This window comes from Rhipicephalus sanguineus, chromosome 2 (assembly GCF_013339695.2).
Source record: "Rhipicephalus sanguineus isolate Rsan-2018 chromosome 2, BIME_Rsan_1.4, whole genome shotgun sequence".
In the NCBI taxonomy this organism is placed as follows: domain Eukaryota; kingdom Metazoa; phylum Arthropoda; class Arachnida; order Ixodida; family Ixodidae; genus Rhipicephalus; species Rhipicephalus sanguineus.
Genome location: NC_051177.1, coordinates 13983216 through 14011144, shown reverse-complemented (window position 1 = coordinate 14011144; position 27929 = coordinate 13983216). Strand labels below are relative to the sequence as shown.

At 47.9% G+C, this 27929-nt stretch overlaps 1 protein-coding gene across 1 annotated transcript in view; it reads right to left on the bottom strand.

Annotated features, from left to right (window-relative positions):
• LOC119381054 (transient-receptor-potential-like protein) overlaps positions 1–27929 on the bottom strand; it is a 182341-nt gene that overhangs the window by 13724 nt on the left and 140688 nt on the right. Inside the window, exons 8-10 of the mRNA XM_049412203.1 lie at positions 20384–20431; positions 19826–19894; positions 13587–13702 (exon numbers count right to left, since the gene is read on the bottom strand). Of these exons, the coding sequence (XP_049268160.1) occupies positions 13587–13702; positions 19826–19894; positions 20384–20431 (233 nt within the window). The remainder of the gene's footprint in view (positions 1–13586; positions 13703–19825; positions 19895–20383; positions 20432–27929) is intronic.

The window sequence follows — 27929 nt, the reverse complement described above, 5'->3', positions numbered from 1 at the left end:
CGTCAGTCCCGCTCGCCCCAACCTCGCCGCTTTCAGTTTCCCTTTGACCACCACTCGGGAAACTAGCCGGTGCAGCCCCCCGAGGTGACGCTGCATGCACGACTTGGACTGCAAATCCTCTCGTTACTCCTGACAAGCGATGGAACCTTCTTGAAATTCTCGTTGATAGTTTACCTGTGACTGCTCTTCGATACCGGTGCACAAATATCCGTCATGAGCTCAAACTTCCGCCACCGCCTCCAAAAAGTTATGACGCCCGCGATTGCTCCTACCGTCCGTATAGCCGATGGGAGTACTCCTGCTGTGCTAGGAATGTGCACTGCGCGAATCACAATTTCTGATCATCACACGTCAGTTCTGTTTGCTGTACTAGGAAATTGCCCTCATGACCTCATCCTTGGCATTGACTTTCTGACCACGCAAGCTGCGCTTATCGACTGCTCCGCAGGACTTCTTCGGCTAGAACTCCCTTCGTTCTCAGATACCGCTCCTGCCGGCCCACCTCATCTACGATCCCTCGAGTTCCTTCGACTTCCGCCGCAAGCCGCAGTTCTGCTCTCGCCCTTCCCACCAGTACCCGATGGTGATTATGTTGCTGCCCCGATTCCTGACGTCGCCATGACGCGCAATGTCACACTCCCCACATGGTGGTGATAGTTACAGTCAATCGAACTTCGTTTCCCGTCCTCAATTTTGGCTTCTCGGCGCAAGTTCTTCCTCGCGGCATGTCACTTACACATCTGACACCACTGGCCGACCATACAGTTTCCGCTTTGACAACAGATGCGCCACCAGATTTTTCATTGCCGTCAGTCTCTTCACGTTCCTTTTATTGCGATAGCAATTATATGGACAGTCTCGGCTGGATTTTGCCGTCGCCGTCGCCGTCGTCATACACCGTATATGTATAAGTATGCATATATATATAAAAGCCCCAAAGAAAAATAATTCAGAAAAATGCTTCCGAAGGGCGGAATCGAACCAGGGACCTCTTCCTCCGCAGCGAGTGGCGCTAGCCACTACGCCACGAAACGCAGATCTTCCACGTAGGTAACGGCGAGCGTTATATACACACCCTTTACCGCTGTACGGACTCAGAGACGGCTGCGCTTATCAGCGTTTCTTCATTACCAGCGAGATGGCGTTAGGAGCACGACAGGCGCATTTAAAAGTCGTCGCTTCTTCGCTCGCTTCTTCGTGTACTTGCGCAGGGAGAACCTTGCCCTTCCGCTGTCTGCTCGCGCGGTTTTCTTGTGCTGAGGGGAAGAGGGATGTTTCACGCTTTCACCGTGATGTCCGCGCTCATGTTACGCAGCGTACGAAAGCCACTCGAGCTCAAGGAACGCCGCTAAACGAACGAACAGATGAGCGCGAACTATCAAGTGTCACAGCTCGACACTTGAAGAACGCTAGTTTCCTTCGCTGCTTCGGCCGCCTTTGCAACAGGAGCGCTGTTCAAACTGAGAGTATCCATTGGCGAGCCTCACTTCATATAGCATTAGTTTCTTGCTATCGCATTCATTGCTTCGGCCTTGCGGCGAAACTGTGACTTTTTGCGACCACTTCACGCCAATGATATCCGAAGAGCTCACTTCAGAGCAATAAGTCTCTGCTCTCCGCCGCCTCCTTTCCTACTAGGACATCTTTAACTTCGGCGACCGTAATTTGGGCCAGACATCCGTGGCCACCCATCGCATTCATACCGGTGATGCTCGACCCATTCACAGACGGCTATACCGTGTGTCAGCACCAGAGCGTGTTACTATACAACGGGAGGTGGATAAAATACTTCATAAGGGCATAATCGAACCCTCCTCCAGTCCCTGGTCCTACCCTGTTGTCCTTGTTAAAAAGAAGGACAATAACGGGAGATTCTGTGTTGACTACCGCCATCTCAACCATATTATACCAAGAAAGATGTGCATCCTCTCCCGCGTATTGATGACGCACTCGATTGTTTGCACGGCGCCAGATATTTCTAGTCAATCGATCTGCGCTCAGGGTACTGGCAGATCGCTGTGGGGGACCAAGACAGAGAGAGAGCTTCTACTACATAACACGATTTATGCCTTGGAGCATACCACAAACGAAGTAACTGCCCTGCCGAAGCGTCAAGATCCCGCGAAAACCCAGTGACGCAAGCGGGAACGCTGTGATACGCATCTGTCCATTCTTCTGTCAAACTTTCGCAGTTTGTTTCGTAAGCAGGATCACCTGTGTTCTTATGTTGAATCATGTTCGGCAGACATAGTTCTAGGCACTGAAACCTGGTTGTCACTCGATATTTCTGATCATGAATTGTCCCTGTCTCGTGAATTTTCGTTGTTTAGGAAAGATAGGGTTCAATAGAGAGGGGGCGGTGTGTTGGTCGCGGTAAAAAATTGTCTGGAAGCTTGCGTTGTTGAAACCAATTCCTGCCTCGAAATTTTATGGATTGCTCTTTGTCTGGCCGCACGTACTACTTGTGTCACTGGGATCTGCTATCGCCCACCTGATTCGTCTCACGAATTTCCTGATTACTTAAATGAGTCTTTAAGTTTTGTTCAAGACAAGTACCCAACATCGCCAATATTTCTTGCCGGTGATTTCAACTATTGAATGGTGATCATGCAGACCCCTGGATGGCACAAGAAAACGTGAATGTCAACATTTCCTTGACGTGCTCTCATCGTTTCGTTTGCACCAAATCGTCTCTGTTCCCACTCGTAATGATTCTCTTTTAGACCTTATATTAACTACGGAACCAAATAATGTTTCGGTAAATGTTTTGGATGGCATCAGCGACCACAGTATCTTGCATTGCGCGTTGGTATGCGCTCTGCAAAAGCGTGAAAAAGAGCGAAGGTTATATTTGATTACAACCGGACGAATGTAGACGGGCTTACACTGACCTTTCCGCCTATTCCATCGACCTTTTGCAATCATTTCACCAACGCGACGTCAATACAAACTGGGCACTCATTCGTGACAAATTGATCACGCTTAAAGAAAAAACATATTCCCAGAATCAAAATAACCATCTGCACGCAAAGCGCTTGGTTTACGACGCATATGAAATTAACTATTAACAAAAAGAAACGTTTATATTCCAAAGCTAAACTATCTGCATCTGAGGAAGATTGGAGGCTTTATCGCGAGCACGCGCACTTATGGAGAATTGAAATAACAACAGCCAAAGATAAATTTTGCAACTACGACATTTCAAACATGCTTCGTAACGATGCAAAAATTTTGGAAAGTTATTAAGCCTAATTACGCAACAAATTCCACGGTGTCGTTGTCCAAGGATGGTAACATTCTTTCTCCAGCACGTGTTGCTGCAGAATTCAACGAGTTTTTTTCGTCTGAACAGGGGACCTCAAGGCCCCTGTTCCAAGTGACCTTGAGGTCCCCATTTTGCATTCAAGCATGCTCGACATTACTATCACACCGGAAGGGATACATTCCTGCATCGATCGTCTTCCGGCTAATGCCGCTCCTGGTCCTGATGGTATCTGCCCTAAGCTTCTTAAAATGTCAAAACTTGCAATATGCGACATTTCGGCCGCACTTTTCCAGCAGTCTGTCGACACGGGATGCGTCCCAAATGATTGGGAGGAAGCTCGCGTAATTCCTATTTTTAAATCTGGTGACCCGTCTAACCCATCGAATTACAGACCAATATCTTTAACTAGTACTTGTTGCAAACTCCTAGAACATATAATTTCATCTGCTCCCATGAAGTTTCTTAGAGAACATAACTTCTTCTTCATCAATCAGCACGTTTTTTTTGCATGGTCGTTCTTGCGAAACGCAATTGTTCGAATTAATTAATGACTTGCATCACTCTGTTCACTGCTTGCATCAAATTGATGCTATATTTGTTGATTTCGCGAAGGCCTTTGACAAGGTTCCTCACTTGCGGCTTGTTCATAAACTTACAGGTCTTAACATAAATACAAAGGTTGCTAGGTGGATTACCAACTTCCTAGCCAACCTATACCAATCCGTCTTCGTTAATGACCATTTGTCTCCATTAATTCACGTCAAATCTGGAGTACCACAGGGTTCCGTGCTCGGGCCTATCTTGTGCTTAGTTTATATTCACGATATTAGTAATGGTATGCATTCCACAGTTAGATTATTGCGGACGACTGCGTGATTTACAGGCAAATCAGTAACCCTCAGGACACCAGCTTCCTTCAGTCTGACCTTGAAAATCTTAGTAAATGGTGCAACAATTGGCAATGCAAATTAACGTTAACAAAACAAAAGCTATCACGTTCGGGACAACGGCTAACCTCGTGTTATACGACTACACGTTGAACAACATGCCCATAGACTCTGTATCCACAATAAAAGACCTTGGTGTTCATTTGTCATCTAACCTGTCATGGAACACCCATATAGACGCAATTGTCAGTAAATCATCCAGATCACTTGGCTTCATAAGGCAAAATTTGCATCCGGCGAACTCGGAAACTAAACTTCTTGCTTATAAAACCTTAGTACGCTCAAAACTCGAATATGCCTCCTTCACCTGGAATCCGCATCAGGCCTACCTCAAACAGAAACTGGAGTCGGTACAAAATAAGGCTGCTCGCTTCATCACAAAAAAACTACTTACGAACATCAAGCGTAACTGAAATCAAATCTTCACTCAATTTAGCTTCTCTAGAAAATCGCAGGTTGCTGACACTATTGTCTTTCTTTCATACGCTTCACTTCAATTAGTCATCCCACGATATCTTCAATATCAGGCGAGCTCGTAATATATCTTCGCAACTCGATCACCAACATAAAATTGAACCTATTTTCGCCCGCACTAATCTTTTCTTTCACTCTCCACTTCTCCTCGCCATTCGTGAATGGAATCTTCTTCCTGCTGACATTGTGCGCATTGTAAATCATGACTCATTTGTAACTAGTCTAAAGTCATTTCTAGGACAAAATGGAAGCCAATAGAAAAATTCTATCCTCAAATCACTAGTGCTGATTTTCTTATGTTCTTTTCTTTTTCTTTTTTTACGTTGCGTTTTATTTAGTCTGTTCTGCTTGTCTTGTTTATTTAGTGTTGTTTCTATTAGTTTCATGTGATACTGATGATATTTATTGTTATGAATCTTTACCTTATGATTGTTATTTTTACGTAGTATAATACTGTCACGCGTAGCTGTTTTTACACCATTCGATGTTACTTATTCATGTACTCTGATTTCATTGTTCAGTGTGTATTTTATTTATTTGCCACATTCACTGTATCCCCCCCCCCTTATGTAATGCCTTCTGGGCCCTTAGGGTATCTGAATAAAAAAATAAAAAAAAGAAGACTGCCTTCGCATCTAAAACTGATGTCCCGTTATGTTGGCCCTTACCTCGTCATACGAAAGGTCACTAGCGTGACCTATGCGATCGCTCCAATCAATCCTAGGCCAGCGACAGCTTCAGTCACCAGCGGATATAGTTCATGTCTCGCGACTTAAACCGTACCACTCCAGCCCTGAGAACTGATCGCACCGGAGCGGCGCTTCTGCCGCCGGCGGATAATGTCACGGGCGAGAAGAGCAGAGAATGACGACGACGAATGCTGAGCGGAACGCGCTTGGGCTGCGGCAGCGTTGTACGCTTCTGCTGTCAAATATACGCTGTGTATATAGTTTCTTCCCCGTAACAATATATAGAGAAAGAAAGGGAGAAAAATAGAGAGAAAGAAAAAGGCGGCAACAGAAATATAGATAGAGATCAAGGAAATAAAGACAAAGATGTAGAAAGACAGAGAGAAAAAAAATCACAGCATATCCACGGAGTGAATGAGATGAGTGGCGAAGCTGCGGAGGTTCATCGGTAAACCATGAATCTTCCGTGAATTCTGCCCAGTACATCATCACCGACGTGAGATCGGGCGCGTTTATACTAAAGATTCGATGAGTTATGACGACTTGCAGCGCACTTTAATTTTACATGTACGCTGTGAATTTTCATTGTTTAGAAAACCATTGCTTAGAAAACATCTGGCATCTTTCGTTAAGCAGCTGGCGTCTTTTCGTTTTGCTTTAGAAACATCTGGCGTCTTTCGTTTTGCTTTTACAAAACATCTGGCGTCTTTTGTTGGTTTATTTCATTAATCAACGGCGTTTTGAACAAAAATTTTTATTGTTTAATCACGCACAGGAGAAATCTCACCAGGCACTACGTTGGAGGTAAAGAATGGCTGCTAATGGGAATGAGAGACAGAAGAAGTCGGCTTTTAGCTAACGCTGCGAATTTTTTATTGTTCAACAACGCACAGGAAAAATCTCCCACCGGCACCACCTTGCAGGTCAAAGCGTAAGACTGGTTACATACTACGCTACGAGGGACGAACGGGTGCCGCTATAAGGAGCTTCGCCCCTAAAAAATCGGCAGATCCCACGCAGTGTGGGAATCGATGTAATGCGAAGCAGCCAGCAAAGAGCTGCACACATCGTCTTGTTTGTCGTTGAGGCTAATGAAGTCATTCATGTCGTGACATCTAGTTCGCCATATATCGCAAGATTGTCATACATGCATGCGTGTACAATCTGGTATATTGCCATGCTAATGAAACATATATTGTGCTACATATATAGAATGCGTGACCTGCTATTTATGTTCGTCATGCACTCCTGTCATGCCATACCAATTTAGGTATATATCCAGTTAACAAAACGGCCGCGAGTGCACCATAAGCGTGGCGTCTAAATCATAGCCTACATGACATGTATGTCGTAATTTTCGTATTACCCCCTGTTATTTATGTTCGTCACATAGCCATGTCGCGCGATACAAATTTTTGTGCATATAAAGCTAGCGAAACGGCCGCGAGCGCACCATGAGCGTGGTACGTAAGTCATGTTGTGCATGACATGCGTGTCATGATTTTCATGTTACCACCTGTTATTTGTGTTCGTCACACAGTCACGTCGCGCGATACCAATTTTGCTGTATAGAAAGCTAGCGAAACGGCCGCGAGCGCACCATGAGCCTGGAATGTAAATCATGCTGTACATGACATGCGTGTCATGATTGCACGTTAGGACCTGTCACTTATGTTCGTCATACACTCTTGTCACGCCATACCAATTTTGGTATATATCAAATTAACGAAACGGCCGCAAGATCACCAAGTCCGTGGCATGTAAATCATGGCGTTCATGACATGGATATCATGATTTTCATGTTATGATCTGTCATTTATGTTCGTCATAAAGTCATTGTTACGCCATACCAATTTGGTGTACATACTATTAACGAAACGGCCAGGAGAGCACAAAGTCGTAGGCGGCTAGATAGATAGATGATAGATAGATAGATAGATAGATAGATAGATGATAGATAGATAGATAGATAGATAGAGATAGATAGATAGATAGAAGATAGATAGCTAGATAGATAGATAGATAGATAGATAGATAGATAGATAGATAGATAGATAGATAGATAGATAGATAGATAGATAGATAGATAGATAGATAGATAGATAGAAGATAGACAGACAGACAGACAGACAGACAGACGACAGACAGACAGACAGACAGACAGACAGACAGACAGACAGACAGACGACAGACAGACAGACAGACAGACAGACAGACAGACAGACAGACAGACAGACGACAGACAGACAACAGACAGAGACAGACAGATAGATAGATAGATAGATAGATAGATAGATAGATAGATAGATAGATAGATAGATAGATAGATAGATAGATAGATAGATAGATAGATAGATAGATAGATAGATAGATAGATACGCTAAAAGTCGCAGAAGTTCGCTAAGAAATGCTTCGCATTTAAAAGATCGAAAGAGACGCGAAAGACAGAGCAAGACAGAAAAGAGAGAAATCAAGAGAAACAAAGAGAGGGAGAGAGAGAAGCAGATAGAGAGAGAGAGGAAAGAAAAAGAAATAGATAGAAGAGAGAGAAAGAAATCGATAGAGACAAAGAAAGAGAGAGATCAAGAAAAAAAGAGAAAGAAAGAATAAAGAAAAGGAAAATAAAGAGTAACAAGGAGGGCGCTCCGCTTTTCTTCAGGCTTGGCACCGTTAGTGCGAACGAAGCTGTTATAATTTTTTCCTCCACGGTTATGTTATAACGCATAGTGACCGCATAGGGTGCCTCAAGAAAAAAAATATTCGGGAAGTTCGCACTAAGTCGCGCAAAGCTTGGCACAGCGAAGCATGGGGCCGTCGCCGCTCGTACTCCCCGTCGACCGACACTTCTAGCTTCGGGACGCGCGGCTTCCTTCTCGGCAGTACGCCCTTTCTTAGGACGCCCCATGGCTGTCTGTCTCGGCACGATCGGGCGCAGCCAGGCTATGCACTCATGGAGGAAAAAAATCACAGCATATCCACGGAGTGAATGATGATGAGTGGGCGAAGCTGCGGAGGTTCATCGGTAAACCGTGAATCTTCCGTGAATTCTGCCCAGTACATCATCACCGACGTGAGATCGGGCGCGTTTATACTAAAGGTTCGATGAGTTATGACGACTTGCAGCTCACTTTAATTTTACATGTACGCTGTGAATTTTCATTGTTTAGAAAACCATTGCTTTAAAAAAATCTGGCGTCTTTCGTTAAGCAGCTGGCGTCTTTTCGTTCTGCTTTAGAAACATCTGGCGTTCTTTCGTTCTGATTTTACAAAACATCTGGCGTCTTTCGTTGGTTTATTTCATCAATCAACGGCGTTTTGAACAGGAGAAATCTCACCAGGCACTACCTTGGAGGTAAACAATGGCTGCTAATGGGAATGAGAGACAGAAGAAGTCGGCTTTTAGCTAACACTTACACTTCTACTTCTACTAACGTTTCCTACTGGAACATGCCAATGGCTGCTAATGGGGAATGAGAGACAGAAGAATTCGGCTTTTAGTTAACGCGCACGCTGCGAATTTTTTATTGTTCAACAACGCACAGGAAAAATCTCCCACCGGCACCACCTTGGAGGTCAAAGCGTAAGACTTGTTACGGACTACGACTACTACTACTACTGCTACTACGACGACGACGACTACGAGGGGACGAACGGGTGCCGCCTTAAGGAGCTTCGCCCCTAAAAAAACAGGAGGAGCACACCGCAAGATACCTCCGCTGAAGCCGCTTGCTCCTCGCGTTCTTGTCAGATTTCCCATGATGCTCCTCTTTCATCTCTTTTTTCGGTGAGCTCATGAACAAAAAAAAAAAATGCCCCCACCTTCGCGAAGGGAATCGTGAGGAAATGCGAATGCATTTCTTGCGCCGAGAGTACACTGCGTAATAATTTTAAATGCGTAAAGCTGGACACATCGACGCGCTCAAGTGTCTCCCTTTTGGGCGCCTCTTTCAACGAACGCTTCTTAGGTGCGTTCGTAATCCCTCAGGGATGTTGCCACCGCCTTCAATGCAGCACAAACGCGTTTAGAACGCGCTGTTTTCAGGCTGTGCCAAGGCAGCACAAACGCTACAAACGCGTTTCAAACGCACTGCATTGAGGCGGTGGCGCAGGGAGGAAAGAGAGCGAACGGCGAGAGAAGGAGCGGCGAAGCACTGCACCTACCCTCTCCTACACTCTCTCCACACACGCCGGAGCTCCGCCGAGCTCCCCGATGCGAGCGCCCTCACACGCCAGAGCGCGCTCCTCCTCTCCACTCACTCTCCGCTACTCCGCCCGCACCACCTGCTCCGGTTGCTAGGGGCGATGCGGGGAGAGGATAAGCGCGCGCTCCCGCAGCTGTTGCTATGGGAGAGAGAGTGAGAGCGGAGAGGCGCGCGGACACCGACCGACGCCTGACATAGCCCGGCTAAGAAATGCATTCGCATTTAAAATTGATGAGCGCGCGCCTAGCGTCCACAAGCCAACCTCCTCGGACGCCGCTCCCGCCCTCGTTCTCCATACGCTGGTCACAATTCCCAGCATGCTCCTGTTTCATTTTTTTACGGCTCGGCTTCAACATTTTCACGTGACCCCCCCGCCTAGTTTTTTCCCTCCATGTATGCACTGTAGAGTGGAGGTTGAGCGTGATGTCTCCGTCGGTGGGCTTGGCTTAGCTACCACGCATGCGTGGCTTAGCCAGGTGGTGCGGTACCTGATCGCGATGCTTGCTTTCTTTCTTTATATCTTAATTTCTCTCTCTTGCGCCCATGGCTTTAAACTGCCGTGGGACCCTATGCGTGGCGTCCATCGACCGCTATGCGCGGCAATCTCCATCGCAGAGAGCGGCATTGCATGACGTCAGACCAGCTGTGCTCCTTGCGTCCCACGGGACGCTCTGCGCGGCGTCTCTATCGGTCGCGGCGTGGCCGTCTCCATAGAGTTTCCTACAATACCTCCTAGAGGGAACTCTGGCGCTAGTGTCTATGGGAGTTGCAACGCATGGCGTTTCAGCCAGCATGGGAATGATGGGTAGTCATGGAGGAAGGAAAAAGAAAGGGGAGCATTACATCACGCAGCCAGCCTTGACAAGCCAACTCGTTTTGAAGCCAGCAGTGTCGGCCCAAAACGTGATCTTTTACGTCAAAATCAGCAAGAAATGAGGTTTGCCGAGACTTCGGGTATGGCGCCCGGTAGCTTTTAATCGAAGCGCGCTCGTTCGGCGCAGACCGGCCGGATCACAGAGGAGTTTCAAAAACAGAACTCCACCGGTAGTACTAAAACCTACCGCGCGCTGTGACGTTTTGATCACGTGTTGGGCCGACACGGTGGGTTTCGGTCGCGTGACGTAATGCTCCCTCCTTCTTTTACAGCGAAAGCTGTTATGAGATCATTTCAACGGCCGTCTTGGCGCCGTAGTTGTCCGCCGCCGCCGCCGGTGTCCGTAACCACTATCGCACGAAATAAGAAAAAGAAAAAGGAAATAAGAAAAAAATCACAGCATATCCACGGAGTGAATGATGATGAGTGGGCGAAGCTGCGGAGGTTCATCGGTAAACCATGAATCTTCCGTGAATTCTGCCCAGTACATCATCACCGACGTGAGATCGGGCGCGTTTATACTAAAGGTTCGATGAGAGTTATGACGACTTGCAGCTCACTTGTTTTACATGTACGCTGTGAATTTTCATTGTTTAATCACGCACAGGAGAAATCGCACACACGCACTACCTTGGAGGTCAAAATCCAGTGCCTATATATACGGGGTGGTCAGTGAACGGTTGTGTAGCGCGAGCGTCGGTTTTTTCAATCAAGACGCTGCCGCGACGCTGCCTGCGTCGGCGCCGCTGCGCCGCGAGGCAAGATAGAGGGGGGGTGGACCGTAGGAGAGGAGAAAGAGGGGGAAGCGTAGGAGAGGAGAGGGCGATACATATCACGTACTATCGCGCGCATTGTCTTTAGGGAGCCTTCATGTGTGCACGCCCCCTCCGTTTTTAAGACTGGTTACACACTACTACGACGGGGACGAACGGGTGCCGCTATAAGGAGCTTCGCCCCTAAAAAATTTCCAGGATGGACGAGGTTCGCAACCTGGGCCCTCTGCGAGTCCCATGGCTATATATTGCCCGCATATATTGTCCCATGGCTGCCATGCGGCAATATATGCGCGGGGTCTCCATCGGTCGCTGTGCGCAGCGGTCTCCATCGCTGAGCGTGGCTTTGCATGACGTAACACCAGCTGTGCTTTTTGCGTCCCATGGCTCCACGAGACGCTATGCTCGGCGTCTCCATCGGTCGCTATGCGGCGGGTCCCCATCGCAGAGCGCGGCTTTGCATGACGTAACACCAGCTGTGCTTTTTGCGTCCCGTGGCTTCCGTGGGACGATATATGCTCGGCGTCTCCAACGGTCGCTATGCGTGGTGGTCTCCATCGCAGAGCGCGGCTTTGCATGACGTAACACCAGCTGTGCTTTTTGCGTCCCATGGCTTCCATGGGACGCTATGCTCGGCGTCTCCATCGGTCGCTATGCGCAGCGCTCTCCATCGCAGAGCGCGGCTTTGCGTGACATCACAGCAGCCGTGCTCTTTGCGTCCCATGGCTTCCATGCATGGAGAAAAAAAGAAACTAGGAGGGAGCGTCACGTGAGAATTTTGAAGCGCAGCCGTAAAAAATGAAACAGGAGCATGCTGGGAATTGTGACCAGCGCATGGAGAACGAGGGGGGAGTGGCTTCAGAGAAGGTTGGCCTGTGGGCGCTATGTGCGCTCCCTCCAATTCTTTTTTCCCTCCGTCCTTCCATGGGACGCTATGCGCGGAGTCTCTATCGGTCGCTATGCGCAGTGGTCTCCATCGCTGAGCGCGGCTCTGCGTGACGTGACGCTGTGCTTTTTGCGTCCAATGGCTTTAAACCTCCATTGGACGCTATGCGCGACGGCCGCGCCGCCATCGCAGAGCGCGGCTTTGCATGGCGTCGTACCAGCTGTGTTTCTTGCGTCCAATGACTTTAAGGGGCCCTCAAACCACCCAGAGGTCGAAGTTTAGTTGTGGCTTTGCATTTGTGCACGAGTCTACAGCGAACGTCAGCGGAGATGCACGCGTTTACTCGTTTCGCTCTTTCCTTCGCTAGGCTGCGTTTGTCGGCTCGTCTGTCCACCGAACGCCTCCTCCGGTCCACCTCTCCGAATGCCCTTCCTCAGCGTCCGAGGTGAAAACGCAAGGAGCGCGTCTGCTAGCAGAAAACAGGTTCTTACCCCCTCACAGCGTCTGTTGCTCGCGACGTCACATAATCAGAGAGGTGACGTCACGACGGCCTTTGCGGATAGTGGAAAGGCCCCGAGAGGAGCACGCGAGCTTCTCTTGGTGGTTTATGGGCCCTTTAAAATGTCATGAGACGTTGTGCGCGGCGTCTCCATCGGTCGCTATGCGCGGAGGTCTCCATCGCTGAGCGCGTGTTGTGCTCGGCGTTTGCTAGGCAACGGCGTGGCGAGTTTATTGCACCACTGCCATCTTCATGGTTTGATTATTGAAATACTTGGGGTCAGTCCCGCCTCTGCAGCTTCCCCGAACAAAACGTTATTAATATCAATAGGCGAGTAAAAAATGCGAGTACCATTTAGCAGAGTCACAGTCTCAGACATCGTATTTCTTGTGAAGCTTCGGGCCGCATGCGGCCAGCGTGTTTGAGTATCCAAGACGGCACAACGCGAGCGACTCGGTAACACACAGCGCTAACTTTCAACAACAGGGTTTGTTTTCGGGATCACCAGTGCATATATCCTACACCACAGAACATGTGCTCATGCATACAGACAAACATAAGAAAAAGGCACACACGCACACGCATGATCAGTTATAAACGCAAAAATTCCACTTTGCTGATAATGCGACGTTGTTACCAAAATAATGGAATGTTTGCATACATGAGCTCGGACGGGTTCGTTGATGTCACGACAGTGCCGCTCGTAGCCGTGACTGCCTAACACTCCCAGGCTTGCATGCGACCCGATAAAGTGGACGGGAGGACGAGCTAATTCGGTAGAGACGCATTATCCGAAGGTTGTAGGTTCGGTGCCTACCAGCGGCAAGTCGTGTTTTCGCCCATTATGAGTTCTTCACGTCAAGTAATGCCATCTTTGGCCTCATTAGGTTGTCAAAGAAAACGAGCCCTTCCCTCGGACGAGTGTATCGGCATGTAATTCGAAGCACGATCGATGTGCCTCCATTTGGACAGCTTACCTAAGACTGGAAATATCCTGCTTGATTTCGAGCAAGTCATCCTCGTTGACCCCATCTTGGCGAAGCTGCTTTTTGGCACGGTGAATGTAGCGATTTACGAGGCGTTTCATCACCTCCTGCATGACACCAAGAATAGAGGGCACACCATGCAAAGGCGCGCTTCCTCTCACATAACAGAACATTTTTTTTTGTAAAGTATATTAAGCAAAAGAGAGAAGCGCCATCACCAGCGTTTGCATGTTTTACACTTTCACGTCATTTCACACATCACAAAAATAAGTAATATAAAGCCATGCACCAGTTTATAATGCAGAAGCACAGCGCGTGTTCTCGTGTCACTTTTACCAAAAAGCAAGAGAATGAAGCTCGACTGTTGAACCAAATTTCTCGACTTGACGCTGGACTGGTATTATGGTTACTACACTATTCAATTTCGGTTCCACGTTTGATGTTCCTAAATAGTTGTTGGCCTAGAATTACTCTGCTAAGAACGTTATTCTATACGAACTGCAATGAAATTTATTTGATTTCTTCATTTGCCTGCACTGATAGATATTGTGCTATGGTTTTGCTTGTTAAAAATAACATTAATTATTATTACACTATTCATAATGTCACTTTTGTTATATGTGGCAACATATTTGGCGCTAAAATTAAATGTTTTTGTTCCGGCCCCTTTTCAAATCTACCCAACGGCAATCCTGTCGCACATTCCAGCAAGATGCTATTCGCACACACAGTGTGATTAGAATCAACGGCAACGTTCCGAACAATAACTTGAACGGTAAAAGAGATACGAGCCCGAAGAAGACAAGTCACGTGGCCTCTCGCCGCCACCCTTCCGCATATCGTGGCCTTAATTCTGGTTGCCTCCCATGATCTCTGTGCCTTCTATGATTGGCTTTTCTTTGTTCTTTTAATTTTCCAGCGCTAGTTTCGTCGTCGCCTTCTCCATCTTTTCACGGCGCGCACTTTGAACACTTGCGCACGTCACTCATCACACCATGCAAACTGAATCCAATTCCGAAGCCAACAACCACGCAACAAAGCCAATAAATGCTGAGCGACCCGATGCGATGCATATGTGATTTGATTGATGGCTTCGGATTGTACTTTTTGAACGTTCAAGATGAATGAAGACACATTTCGTTAGGTGCATAGCCTTTATTTTAGATCCTGTAGCCGTTGATTACACCCACACACACGGAAGTCTCTACACTTGCCTTTTGATCGCTGTGGTCGACAGTGGTCGTAACGTGACAAGATCAACGCAGAAACGGCGTTGCGTCGTGGGAGTCTGTAGCGTCTTCGGTTTTGAACGAGTGGCGATATAGCATGATCTAGGATAAGTAGTGATCGAGCATGGTCCAGCTACGCGCATGATCGCGCCTACGTAAGGCAGCGCAACCACGTGAGCGCTGCAACCCGCGGACTACGAATGCATTGCGTGACGCACATAATACAATGCCCATATATGCACTTCGTCTGCAGTTGCCATTTTAGATGCGAAGCAACTTTTGCTCGGGGCTGTGCTCGGGGCCACTGCGCATGCGCCTACTCTCCCTCCCACTCTCCTTTACGCAGGTGTTCGGTCGCCTTCTCTGCTCTCCTCTCCCGCGCTGCAGCCGCGGCGCAGCCTCTCATCCCACGTGGTGTAGCCGCGACGCAGCCAAATACAGCCTGTAACCCACTCTCCACTCCCTCCCCATTTCATGTGTATATAGCGGGTGCGCTCGGTCGGCTTCCGTCATTCTCGCTTCGCCCCGTTCAGATGAATTGTAACGTCAACCAGGCCTGTAGCCAGTGGGGGCCGTAATTTTGTTTCCTCGAGGGATCGCGCACGCAAGGAAGAAAAGGGAGGAGTGCGAGGAGGAAACAGCGACCGGCGGACGGCTGTTCCACCGCCGGACTGCAACCACCGGGAACGTCCCGAGCAGGGAGACGATGTTTTCACAACTCGCCCGTCTAGGGCGGGGCTTCTGCTCCGCGACGTCATTTGTCACGTGCGAGGCTTCTCTCTCTCTTTTTTTTTCTGTTTCGTTTGATGCGCGCATTGCGCGCGCGCGGGTTGTACAGTTGTCCAATGTAGCGCGGACAGTGCCGGTTTGGCCACACTTCGTGTCTGCGTTGTCGGCGTACCCGTTCGTCTAGAGTTTGGTGTTCAGCTACTAACTACGGACATATATACTAGCGCGAAAAACACAAAGGACGAGGTAAAGACGGCAGACAGGACGCAGCGCTGATCTGCCGTCTTTACCTCGTCCTTTGTGTTTTTCGCGCTCGTAGATATGTCCGCAGTTAAGGGGTATTCAGACGGGGGAAAAATGCTCGGGGGAGACGGGGGGATTGCGGATCACGTGACCGCGACGTCAAGGATTAGCGAGTGGGCGTGACTCCCCGCGGCTCCACGGAGGAGACGGGGACCTTTTCCCCGACAGGACAAACGATCCCCCGGCGGTGGGGGATATGGGCGGAATTTCGGGCTCTTGTTTGGCCACATTGTTGCACTTGCTCCTGCAGAGAGCGGCAGTGGGTGTCCAGTCTGCAGTTTGGGTCATCTGTAGCTGGGGTCATCGTCGTCAGCAGCTGGTGAAACGGGCGGTACAAGCCACAGGAGTAGTCTGGTAACACTGGTCTCCCCCTCCGTTTGCCTCGTCCGTGTGAGTGGGGGGCATTTGTGGAGACTTCTCCTCGCGAGCTGACGCACTGGGCTCCGCCTTTATCCCCCGAGCGTTTCTCCCCCGTGTGAATACCAAGGTATGGCTTTTTTGAATACCATATAGGCTTTTTTTCAGGTTATGCGTCAACGTCAACGTTACTGCTCTGACGGAGTCGTAACTTTTCGTTCATGCTGCGGCGGTTAGAGAGCCTTAGCGTTCCTATGCGACCTCGGTTCTAATCGCGCTGAATAAGAAAATTTTTCCGTTTTTTTTTTCTTTTCCAATATTGTTTCACAATACCGTCCCGATCTTCCGGCTAGTCAATAATAGTTACTCATTTGTGGTAGGACGGCTCAGCGTGGGAGAGCGGAGCCCGTTAATCAGCATGTCGCTGCGCCGCTGACGCTGCATATCAGCATGCCGCCAATGTCGCTGCGTCGCTGCTCCCCCCTCCCCCGAAATGTTTCGTACTGTCGTGCACCGCCGACCAAAACAGCCACCTGCGCCTGAAGTCTTCATGGATTTTTTCTAGAATGCTTTCCATGGTCGAAAGAGATCTCGCAGGGAACACTGCTGATTTGACTGGCTGTCCTCGCTGCGCCATGGCGTCCCTGTAACTGGCTGCGCAGCGCATGACCGTCAGCGGCACAGCGACATGCTGATTAATGGGCTCCGCTCTCCCACGCTGAGCCCTGCTACCACGAATGAGTAACTATGCTGACTAGCCGGAAGCTCGGCACGGTATTGTGAAACAATACTGAAAAAAAAAAAAAAAAGAAACATTTCTTATTCAGCGCGGATTAGACACAGGTCGCATAGGAATAACAACTAGGCTTGTGCGAATAGTAAATTTTAGGTCCGAAGCGATTTCGAAGCACTTGACTAGTAGCAGGATTGGACTTTCGGTTGAATGCAAGTGATAACTTGTGAAATATATTAATTAAAATTTACTATAGTTAGAGCATATAAGCCGGTATAACAGCTTTAAACTTAAAGAATGATGAATCGATGTGAGGGTTACAGTACAAGACTCATTAATTCGAACTTTTATTCGAAATTCCGCATAATTAGAAGGATTTCTACGGCCCTGTATTTTGCAATGTAAATCTGAGTGGATAATTTGAAGCGGCGGTGAGTACCAGCCGGTTAATTCAAAACTTTGGGTGCCATGTGCCAATTCCGATCCCGATTTAGCCGCAAATCCGCAGAAACGATGGCCCTTAGGAGCCACAAGGCAATGCAATGTAGCGATACTAATGAGTGACAAGTGAAGCATCCCAGCCTCGCTGCTGCCAGCGCAAGAAAAAAACAAAACAAAAGCCGGTCTCGTGGTCAACTGAAATGTGCGCCTGCGGAAAAGAAGACGTGCTTCACGGCAACGCAGCGGTGACACGCGGGCAGCATGATGAATGCTTCTCTCAACGTCAGTGCGTCATGATTTACCCATTCTTTCAGGGAAAATAGATAAATTAATAAAGGGCGGTCCGATGGAATTCGCGATGTGTGTGAACCTCCAATTGGCGGTTGTTCCGGCAATTTGCGCACTTGCACTGCTGGCGGAGTACTTGCCCGCAACGCCTACTTCGAAAACTCAGTTCGAAAGCTTCAATGATCCTCTTTTTCCACCCAGAACACATCGCGAATTCCGTCACACTGGTCATTATTACATTCTTTATTTTACCAGAAAGGATGGGCGAATGGCCGCATCATGACGCACTGACGCTACGAGGAGCTAGGTGACATGCTGCCCGTGTGTCACCACTGTGTTGCAGCGAAGCACGCCTTCTTTTCCGCAGGCGCGCATTTCAGTTGACCACGAGACCGTTTTTTTCCCCTCGTTCTTTTTTTTTTTATTGCACTGGCCTCAGCGAGGCCCGCCGTTTCCCCGGTTTAGCGGCAAAATTCGGACCAAGTATTGCTGGAAAAAACCCTTGTAGCCGCAAACTAGGAGGCACAGCAAACGACCACCTCTCATTACTTCCAGTAATTCAAAGTTCATTGCATCCCGCTTTTTGTATGTTTGGTTAATTCGAAAACCCACTTAATTAAATTTGTCACAGTCCCACTGACTCTGAATTAACAAGGCTTTACTACATGCTCATTTAACCTTGAAGTGGGGCTTCGCGGCAGTGCGGATTTCTCCTGGAAAGGTGTTTTCACGGTATAGCACACCTCTACTGCAGTGAAACCATTTTACAAGGGATTACATGCGGTTTATATATGTCTATTCGTTCATTTCGAATACTTCGAAATTTCCTAGAATTTAAATTTGTTTCCAAGCGAATTCGAATACTGTAATATTCGTTCGAATATTCGAAGTGCGTGAATATTCGCACAAGCCTAGGAACAACGCATCATCCGAACGCTAGGGCTGCCTAACCGCCGCAGACATGAACGAAAAAGTTACGACTCCGTCAGAGCAGTAACGTTGATGTTGACGCATAACCTGAAACAAAAGGAAGAAAAAACGGGAGGAATCGAACTGACGACCTGCAGCCCTAACACTCCATGGATAGCGCGCCAACCAACTGCACCATGAACGCTTTTTTTTTCTTTATTGCCTCACACAAGTAACTACTACGCCACGAACGCCACACGACGAGGGCGTCTAAAACGACCAAAAATCTACGGTAAAGGGGCCCCGTCACTTTTACGATGGAACTGCGCTGACGGGCCCCGTCACCGTAGTCACCCGTTTACGATGACGGGGCCCGTTACTATAAGTACGTCGCTATTATGACGGGCCCCGTCACTATTACAATTTACACTACGGTGACGGGCCCCGTCACTTTTACGACGGTACTGCACTGACGGGCCCCGTCACCGTAGTCAGTGCCAACAAAATTACGCCCAGTAGGGGGGGGGAGGGCTAGGGCCCCCTCCCCCGAAGTTTTCGTGAAGTAGGGTCTTTACCAAAAATAAATAATAAAATAGCTGGTTTTCTCGAATAGTCATGGATCCCCCCCCCCAAAAAAAAATATTCCTGGCTACGGGCCTGACGTCAACGTCGTCGCCACTCGTTCATCGGCGCTAACGGAAAGCAACGCACAAACACAACGTAATGATAACACAAACACTAAATGCAAACCTCACACACTAACGGAAACGCCGAGTGAACGTAACGGAAACTTGGTGTGCGCCCCCAATGCTGCTTCGCATCCCCCCATGGTTCCCTTGAGTGGGAGATGGTGTAATTTTTTTGTTATCGGTGTAATTGTTGGGATTTAATGCCCCAATACCACGATATATGATTATGAGGGACGCCTTAGTGGAGGGCTTCGCAAATTTCGACCACCTGGGGTTCTTTAACGTGCAACTAAATCCAAGCACACGGGTCTCAAGCATTTTCGCCTCCATCGAAAATTCGATCCCCTGAACTGCGGGTCAGCAGTCGAGCCACTAGACCACCGTGGCGGGTGTTCTCATCGGTACAACTGCGAACGTAAACTGTGTAGTGTTATACGATCCGTATGCCATGCTGCGTGTGCAGATGCGCAGCTAGTTCCATGTTCCCTCAGTGCGTTTTCGGCGGTCACGGACGCATCAGTGAGACATATATAGAAAGCTAAAATGGCTTACCTGGTATTGAACATTGCTCGATTGGCCATTGAATTGCAGGATAACCGAGTTGTGCCTTGCTCCTGGTTTCTGCCGGAAACGAAATAAGGGCATCACTGCTGGATCCTATCTTGACAGCATGCTGTTTTCAGCACCAACACGGAAACTTACTTTGTCTCTGATAAGGTAAAAATAAATGAGAAACGCAAACGTGCCTTCATTGGTGCAAGCTTAACATGCACAAGACGACCAACATTGGAAGGAGTGTTTCCTTCAGTGCCTAATGTGATCGTGTTTATTTGATGCTATACACATGAGCGCTTTTAAAGGCAAGGCCGGAACAGCTGCCACGGGGCCCATCAGACGTATTTCTGTCCATAGGGAATAGCCAAGTTCCGTGACGTGTGGCTGCTGCGCGGATTGTGCATTACTTATAGGGCGTATTTACGAGCGTGCACATTCACACAACTATGCTGTTACCTCAAGGTGGAGCCTAACAGTGCGGCTGAAATAGTAAAACACATTTGCTGAAGGCAGCGCATAAACGAAAGGCGTTCATTGGAAGCCACGAATACGTACCCGGTTGGTTTTGTCCTTTCCTAGGCAGACAGGATCGTGCGACTCGGGCTGGAAGGAGAAATGCCAAGGCGTTTAGGCGATTTCGCATGCAAGCCGAATCTGTGTTGCGCAACAAGAAAAAGGCAATGTCAGCCTGCTCGCAATCAAAAAAAACTGGAGGCGACCCTGAAAATTGTGTCTAGTATACTGGCACTCGCACCTTGTGTTAACCTTGCGTTATTAACTCTTTGTTTTGTTTTGTTTTGCCTTCTGTTCTGTGGCACGTACCCATTCTGGGGGATGGGCCAAGAATATGTAGTTGAAGCTTAAAATCTTATTCGAAGAATGTAAAATGGTTAAAAAAGTAAAAGTAATAATAAATAATACATCAAATTAAGACTTGAAAAATTATGCTATTGAGCTCGTATTCCAGACAGCCGTATTAACCTGATCAGAACAATTTTGATTAACTCTGGTCTAGTGACTTCGTCCTCCACTTCCTTAGCGAACGCGACGAGCAACGTGAACTCAACTTGTGTGGTGCACACGTTCGTGTTTGCCACCCATGTGTTCTATTTTTCCTTTTCTGTGAACCAGCAATGGGTAGTGGGATTTGCGCAATTTCTGTGGCACATACGTTTCTGCCGCTTGCGGACAACTTGTTCATTTTTAGTGAACCAGTGGTTGGTAGTGGGGTTTGCCCAGTTTCTGTGGCAAATAAATCTTTTACGGCGAATAACTTGCGGTAATTAGTAATTTCATATTATTTTCTAATCATTCTTGTCACTTATGCAACTCAATTTGTAACTCAACCTATGCTCTGATGTCATACGTATCATTAGCGTTAAGTAGAACCATTAATTTCATACAGTACCCATTTTTAATTATTTATTTTAATTTAGATCGCACAAAAAGCAAGTCGGCGGTCGACCGGAAGTGGCTGCTTTAGGAACAAGGGCGTTACTCGCTGCTCGTGCCGCCACCTGGTGTCCCTTCGATTCGATCTAGTTTCAGCCTATTAAGGCCTCACGTGGATCGTCCACTGCAGTCGACTGAGAAGATGGCTTTCGAGTCGACGTCTTAGGCTTAAGGGACTTGTAATTGATGGCACCGCGTAGGGCGCGACTCGAAGCCAATAAGAACTGTTGGCCTGTGGCACTGTCACCTTGACGGCCGAGTGCTGCAATCGTGGCGTGGCGGCGAAGGCCCTCTTGCCGAGGAAGCGGCCGAGCCTCAGCAGTGCGCGCACGAAGTACCACACGGACTTTGGGCTGATGATGAGGTTGAAGGGGGGAGGCAGCGTCGAGCCTTCGTCGAAATAGCCCATCCACAGCTTGGAACGGGCGAACTTCCACTCGCGGTCCTTGTGGTCCTGCGGTCAAACATGTTAGCGCCTTGGCATCACATAGTGTTGGAATGCCCACACCGCAATAAAAACAACCAAGATGAAATCTCGAGCCACCGAAAACACGTGGAAGGCGCAAGGGTTCTTAGGTGGGCTATGTGGTTCATGAACATTATAGCAGAACAGCGTCAACTACCCTGTCCCGCGGTTTGCGCGCTTCTGCTAAATAATGCGTGAAGCGCTGTTCACGGCACAAAGCTTGGAGGATTAGCCAAGTCTGGTGCACCAAGCGCGGAAGTCAATGACTTTCTGCACTGAGAAAGCCTCCCACCTCGGGCGATCAAAGAACACTCGCCTGCTGTTTCGTTTAATAAACGTCCGCCCTGAGAACTGATGCAAGTACCAGTTTACGCCAAATGTCGATCGAAACTGTGTCCGATTTCGGATTGATCTTAACACACAGTTTCAGAAAATATAAATAATTGTTGGGCTTTTACGTCCCACAACCACAATGTGGTTGTAAGTCACCGTAGAGGAGGGCTCCGGAAATTTCCACCACCTACATGTGGTTCTTTAACCTAAATCTAAGAACACGGGCCTCTAGCATGTGGCCTCCATCGAAACGCGGCAGCCGCGGCCGGAATTCTATTCCGCGACCTTCGGGCCAGCCATAGGCGTGCGCAGGGTTCCCCATCAAGGGAAAGAAGGTTCATCACCCCCTGCTAAGTCAATGTACGAGGCAGATTTTGCGTCCCCCCTCCTCATAGGTGACTAAGGGGGGGGGGGGCGTGCGCACGCCTATGGGGCCAGCAGTCAAGCACCATAAGCACTAGACCACCGCGGCGTTCTATAAAGGTCAACTATTCAGGGGTTTGACTGCCTGAGCGACATGCACAAGTGCCCTACGCACTGTTTTAAACGTCATGGCACGTAATAATCATCCAATCCGGATTGCTAGAAATGCGCGGCCACGTCATGCAATTGGACCCGGCACTTGCGGGCGAGGTGTTCCCAGTGAAGCCCGCCTCCCGGTTGAGTGCGAACTGAACAGCTGAAAAAAAAAACGATATCAAATATATTGTAGTAAAACACATGGTGCCTTCCAGCGCATAACCAAAATTCCTGTAAGGAGTGTATAAAACAAGGCGCATTTAAGGGCGCGCTGTAAGTTTGAGATGACAGACAAGAACTGTTGCGGAAATCTTAAATATATTTAAACATTCGCGCCAAGGAGGACGCCATCGCTCGCTCCCTTCTGGATGGCAGATGATTTGTTTCCTCGGAAACTGCTGAATATTTATTCGTCCAAATTCGCGAGCCATCAATTGCAAACGTGCCAAAGGTCATAATACTCGGCTGCTACATAAAGGCTTATCTAAAGGAGACGATAGACATGTTGACGTATTTCCACGTGCGATAGTTGACCAACATTAATTCTCCTCACCACTTTAATAAACGTTTACTTCCGCCTTTTCATACAGACAATAAATACCTCATCCGGTAATCCATATCAAAATAAGTATAGAGTTCTAAACCGTTCACACATCTCAACCGAGACGTGTCAGAAAGGGCACAGTGCTCTCACAATGGTTGCCCCAAAGGCCCCTGACGACATCTCTGACACCGGTTGTGCGATCGACAACGTGTGCGATCGTTTCTCACCACGTGTGTTCGCCTCTTCTATCACTTGCGTCGAGATGAGCTAAGCGTAACTTCAAATGTGGCCACTTCCAAGTTTTGCACAAAGTAGTCGCTCGGCTACAAGTATCCCTTTCAGTGTTGCGGAATGTACGCCTCCATTCCATTCCATTTCTATTCCGCGGAATTAGAACTTGCCGCAATTCCATTCCTTTTAATTCCTCGGAATAAAGAAACTTAGCCCATTCCCTACAGGAATGGCCGGGAAGTTCAATTCAATTCCTGTAATTCCTCAACGTAGGAAACCAAGATCAAGAAGGGAGCCGACAGATGGATACACTGAGTGGGATAGGTTTCAAACAGGAGAAAGTGCCTCAGACAGGCTGGCCGACGTTTCGACAGGGGGACCTATCTTTTTCAGAGGCGCCTTACACTAACCCTTTAAAACTAACAAGCCAAGGATGACAAGGCGCCTTTGACAAAGATAGTCCCCCTATCGAAAAATCGGCCAGCCTGTCTGAGGCACTTTCTCCTGTTTGAAACCTATCCCACTCAACGTAGGAAAGGCATCTATAGTTTTATCGAGTAAAGAATCAACGCCCCATAAAGCTGATGTCGCCAGATCAGTGTTCCGGAATTGCCACTCCGGAATTGGAATGACTCTGGAATCATTCCACATTTTCGCGACCCCGGAATGGAATGGGGACAATTCTTGGAGGAATGGAATGGGAATGGAATTAAGCGACTTTTGCACGGAATGGAATGGGAATGGAATTATGTCTTTTTCCAAAAATAGAGAACGTTTTCGTCTACGCGCTGTTTTTCAAACTTCAACCATTAGTGAGTCAGAGCCTCGAATTTACCAATGAAGTAAAGAGGGCATTGGGGAGGAACGTATTTTGCTACACCCTTAATTGCTACTACTGTAATATCATGCTCAAATTAGTCATGTAGGCCTGAGTATGCATGTTTTTTTCGAAGTCGATGGACACAACGCATTCTCTACACTCTAAGAAAAAAAGAGTATGCGTGACTCTTTTCGGAGAGTCCCGACTTGCCACGTATAGGACTCTCTTTAAATAGTCACGGTGACTCTCTTGGTGGGTCAGGGTCGGCTTGCTCTAGGAGAGTCCCCTGACCGTCTAGGAAGAGTGGAAAGACTCTCATCCGAAGGATCACGTTACCACTTATAGGGAGTCGGACGACTCTTGCCGGTAACACTCCTACGGGGGTCAAGGGACCCACACCGAAGCGTCAAGCGACTCCACAAGTATTTTAAGCTACTCATTTGACCCTTGCTCAATTTTTGCGCGACTACTGTTGAAAATGGAGTATTAATTTTAAGCAAGTCCAATAATACTTGCCGTTCTGCAAAGCGACTGCAAAAAAAGAATTGTTCAGTTTTAGCATTATTTTAATAAAACTCGTCAAAACAACACATATTTTCCAGCAAAGTTATAGAAAGCGCGAAAAGATAGTCTTTGATTTCCAATTAAGAATTTTAGGTATTGCTCATTTACATGCTTCTATGAGTATAGCCAACTAAAATGTGTGACTGATGTGCATAGTGTCATATAGTGCAAAATAAACTGCAGAAATGGGTATCATGTTTCAATTTTTATTCCTTATGATTAAGAATAAATAAAAAAGTGGTGACGGCTGGAGGCATCAGACTTGTGGCTTGCTAGGTTGTCGCTCCTGTTCAGCGTGAGCACCATGAAAAACGGTATCTGAAAAGCAGAACGTGATATTATGATGAGAATATGAAATTGCAGTAAAGGTTTGCGAAACCTACAAAATACGTGGTTCACATAGACACAATGAAGGCTCACAACAAAACAACAAATGCAAACACGCATGGTAAGGAACCAAGTTTTTGCCGTTATCGTGTAAAACAACTTGCAAATAGTACCTTTTGTAACACGTCACTTGGCGACAAACTTGCAGCACAAGATGATGTGAGCCTCTTTTAAACAACAAACGAAATTGGTTTAGGCTCCTTGCGTGGGTGCCACTCACCTCTTTTCACGTCGTCTTGTCCAACCAAAAGAAATGTAGGACCGACTGCCTCGTTGACAGGGCGAACGCCGCTGTTGATTTTCCATCACGAGCGGTGAGGCGCCAGACCAGAGCGGCACCTTCGTTTCCCGAGTGTGGCTGTCAACTGGAGTGAAGGGCGGGAGAAGTGATCCGGGATTCTGGAAATAACCAAAACACACACATTATTTGTATTTAAAACCACCATTTGTTCAACACACCGTTATTGTATACACATCTGCCACGAGTGTTTAGTTCAAATTTCGCAACGAAAACAAATTTTCACGTAAAAGGCAGCGGGCACCTCGTCTCGCAATAGGCACTGGCTATATACGAATGAAAGCACTTCTTTTCTGAGAAATCGCTTCAAAATTTGGTTTCAGAATAAACACGGTTTTGCGCCGGCTCACCCCGACACCCAAGCACATCCTCAGGCAGTCAGGGGCACGCCGTGAGTGGTTACTGACCGCATGTTTTACAAACGTAACCCATACTCAGATAAACACATGCGAGTACGAGGGCCCGAACGACACCCAGCGCGTGCGGACGCCGTCTACGTCGAGATCAGACATGTCATATGCTAGAATTAACACACATAACTCCCACAATCACGTACACTCACTTGATTCTGTTATAGCGTCATCGCAGATGTTGGCAAACCACGAAAACAGCAAACAGTAACGAAGGGAAAACGTGCACGGCGGCGGCCGCAACAACGGGCGCCGTCGAAAGTCTAGCATTTTCGCCTTACCGCGGCGAGGCGTGTCCAACTTGAATGACTACCGCGTACGTTCTGGAAGCCACCGTACTATATCTGCACCTCAAACTACCGTCTTTAAGCCAACAAAAACCATTATATAGTGCGTCTGAGCGTTCTGTACACAGGCTTTTTTTTTTTTCACGTTCCCACGCGCACGGAAGCACGCAGCACACTCAAGGTCGATGGAAATGTTATTATGAAGTAGACTAAAGTGCATCTCAAAACGACATCTTGCACCTTCAGTAGTGCAGACACAACGTGGGATCAGCCAGAAATGACCCTTGATAATTGTTTGCATCGCTCACTTTATGGGAACTTGTACAGCAACGCGCATAACGGTGGCAACTCGTAACTGACAGCTTTAGTTGGGCATCCGCAACAGCCCCGCAGACACAGGCTGCTGTTGGAAATGGCTGGCAGATAACTTCCGCAGAGCTGCTGCAGACGCCCAGCTAAAGTTGTATAATTAGTACCTACGAAAGCAGTACACTCACCGTTAACTGGCGGCCGTTGTCCGTATCCGCGGCTCCATGAATATTCCGCCCCCAAGCGTCACTTCGTGCACGGAGCCGGCGTCAACACTACCGAAGACGCGCATGAACATGAAATTTCAAGGGCCGGCGTTGCTGCGCGCGCCGGTTGTACGAGACGAAAGTGGGGTAAAGCGTTCGGCGCACCATATAGCCGCTTAAAACCGGCTTGACTTGGCTGAAGTGTATAAGTAGGTGGCGGCAGAATCGCTGAATCGCTGGGCTAGAAATACTTTTTAGGCGATTTACGGGGTACGGTTGGTACGGTAACCATAGAGTTTCCCACCAACTGTGAGAAACTCTATGGTAGTTTGTTCTCCGTGCTGGTTGTTGTGTAGATTTGACAGTGAGCTGTGTGCACTAGCGAGAACCGCCTCTGCCCGTGGGGACGTACTACGTGGTCGCATTGTGTAAGAGTGTTGTAGAAAGCGATTCATCTGCATGTCGTTGCCGTTTTGTTAGTTCTGCCAGTTCTACGATATCACCGTGTTCAGTGGACGCTTATGACGGAGGAGCTTCTCCGCGGTGCTTAGCAGGTAACGCCAATCCCCGAAATGTTGGCCGCCAAATCTATAAGCAATGATAACGAGCTGCACGAGCATGAAATAAAGGCCATGTGTTATGCGATTTGTGAATGTCTCTTTGATGCACAACTAGTGTTGTGGCGTGCGTGGATGTGTGGTAGAAGTGCTTGTTGCGTGATCGAGGATCGATCGCTATCAGTTGGACTGTCATTTTGGCGAATTACTTGGACCAACACGTTTATTTAAGCTTCGGTCTTGAGTAACTGCGCGTGACAGATATGGAATGTGCAAGCTGAGCGACGGGATATGAACCGGCGTTCACCCGGCGTTATTGGAGTGGCTTAACATATATGCTGTCGCCAATTATGACAATCGGTTTTATAAGCAGTGCCTCTTTAGGTAGTTGTGTACAAATGAAAACGGATATAAAATAGAAATCTTATTGTTAGGAGCATTGTCTAGCTTACATTCCCGACACCTAAACGTTTCTAAAAGTCAACATTGCCGCAACACAGTTGTGTCATGCGGTGAAGTGCATAGAGTATATTGCGGTGAAGGACACATAGTACGCGCGCGCGCGTGTGGGCCTTAATTATACACGCGCCGTCCTCTGTCTCATTAGTGGTGATGCGGCGGACAGCATCACCACCAACTCCAGCCTCTGTAATGAGCCTTATCAATTACTCTGTGAAAAAAAAAAATGTGACAAGCGATTGGCAAGGCAGTAATTCTT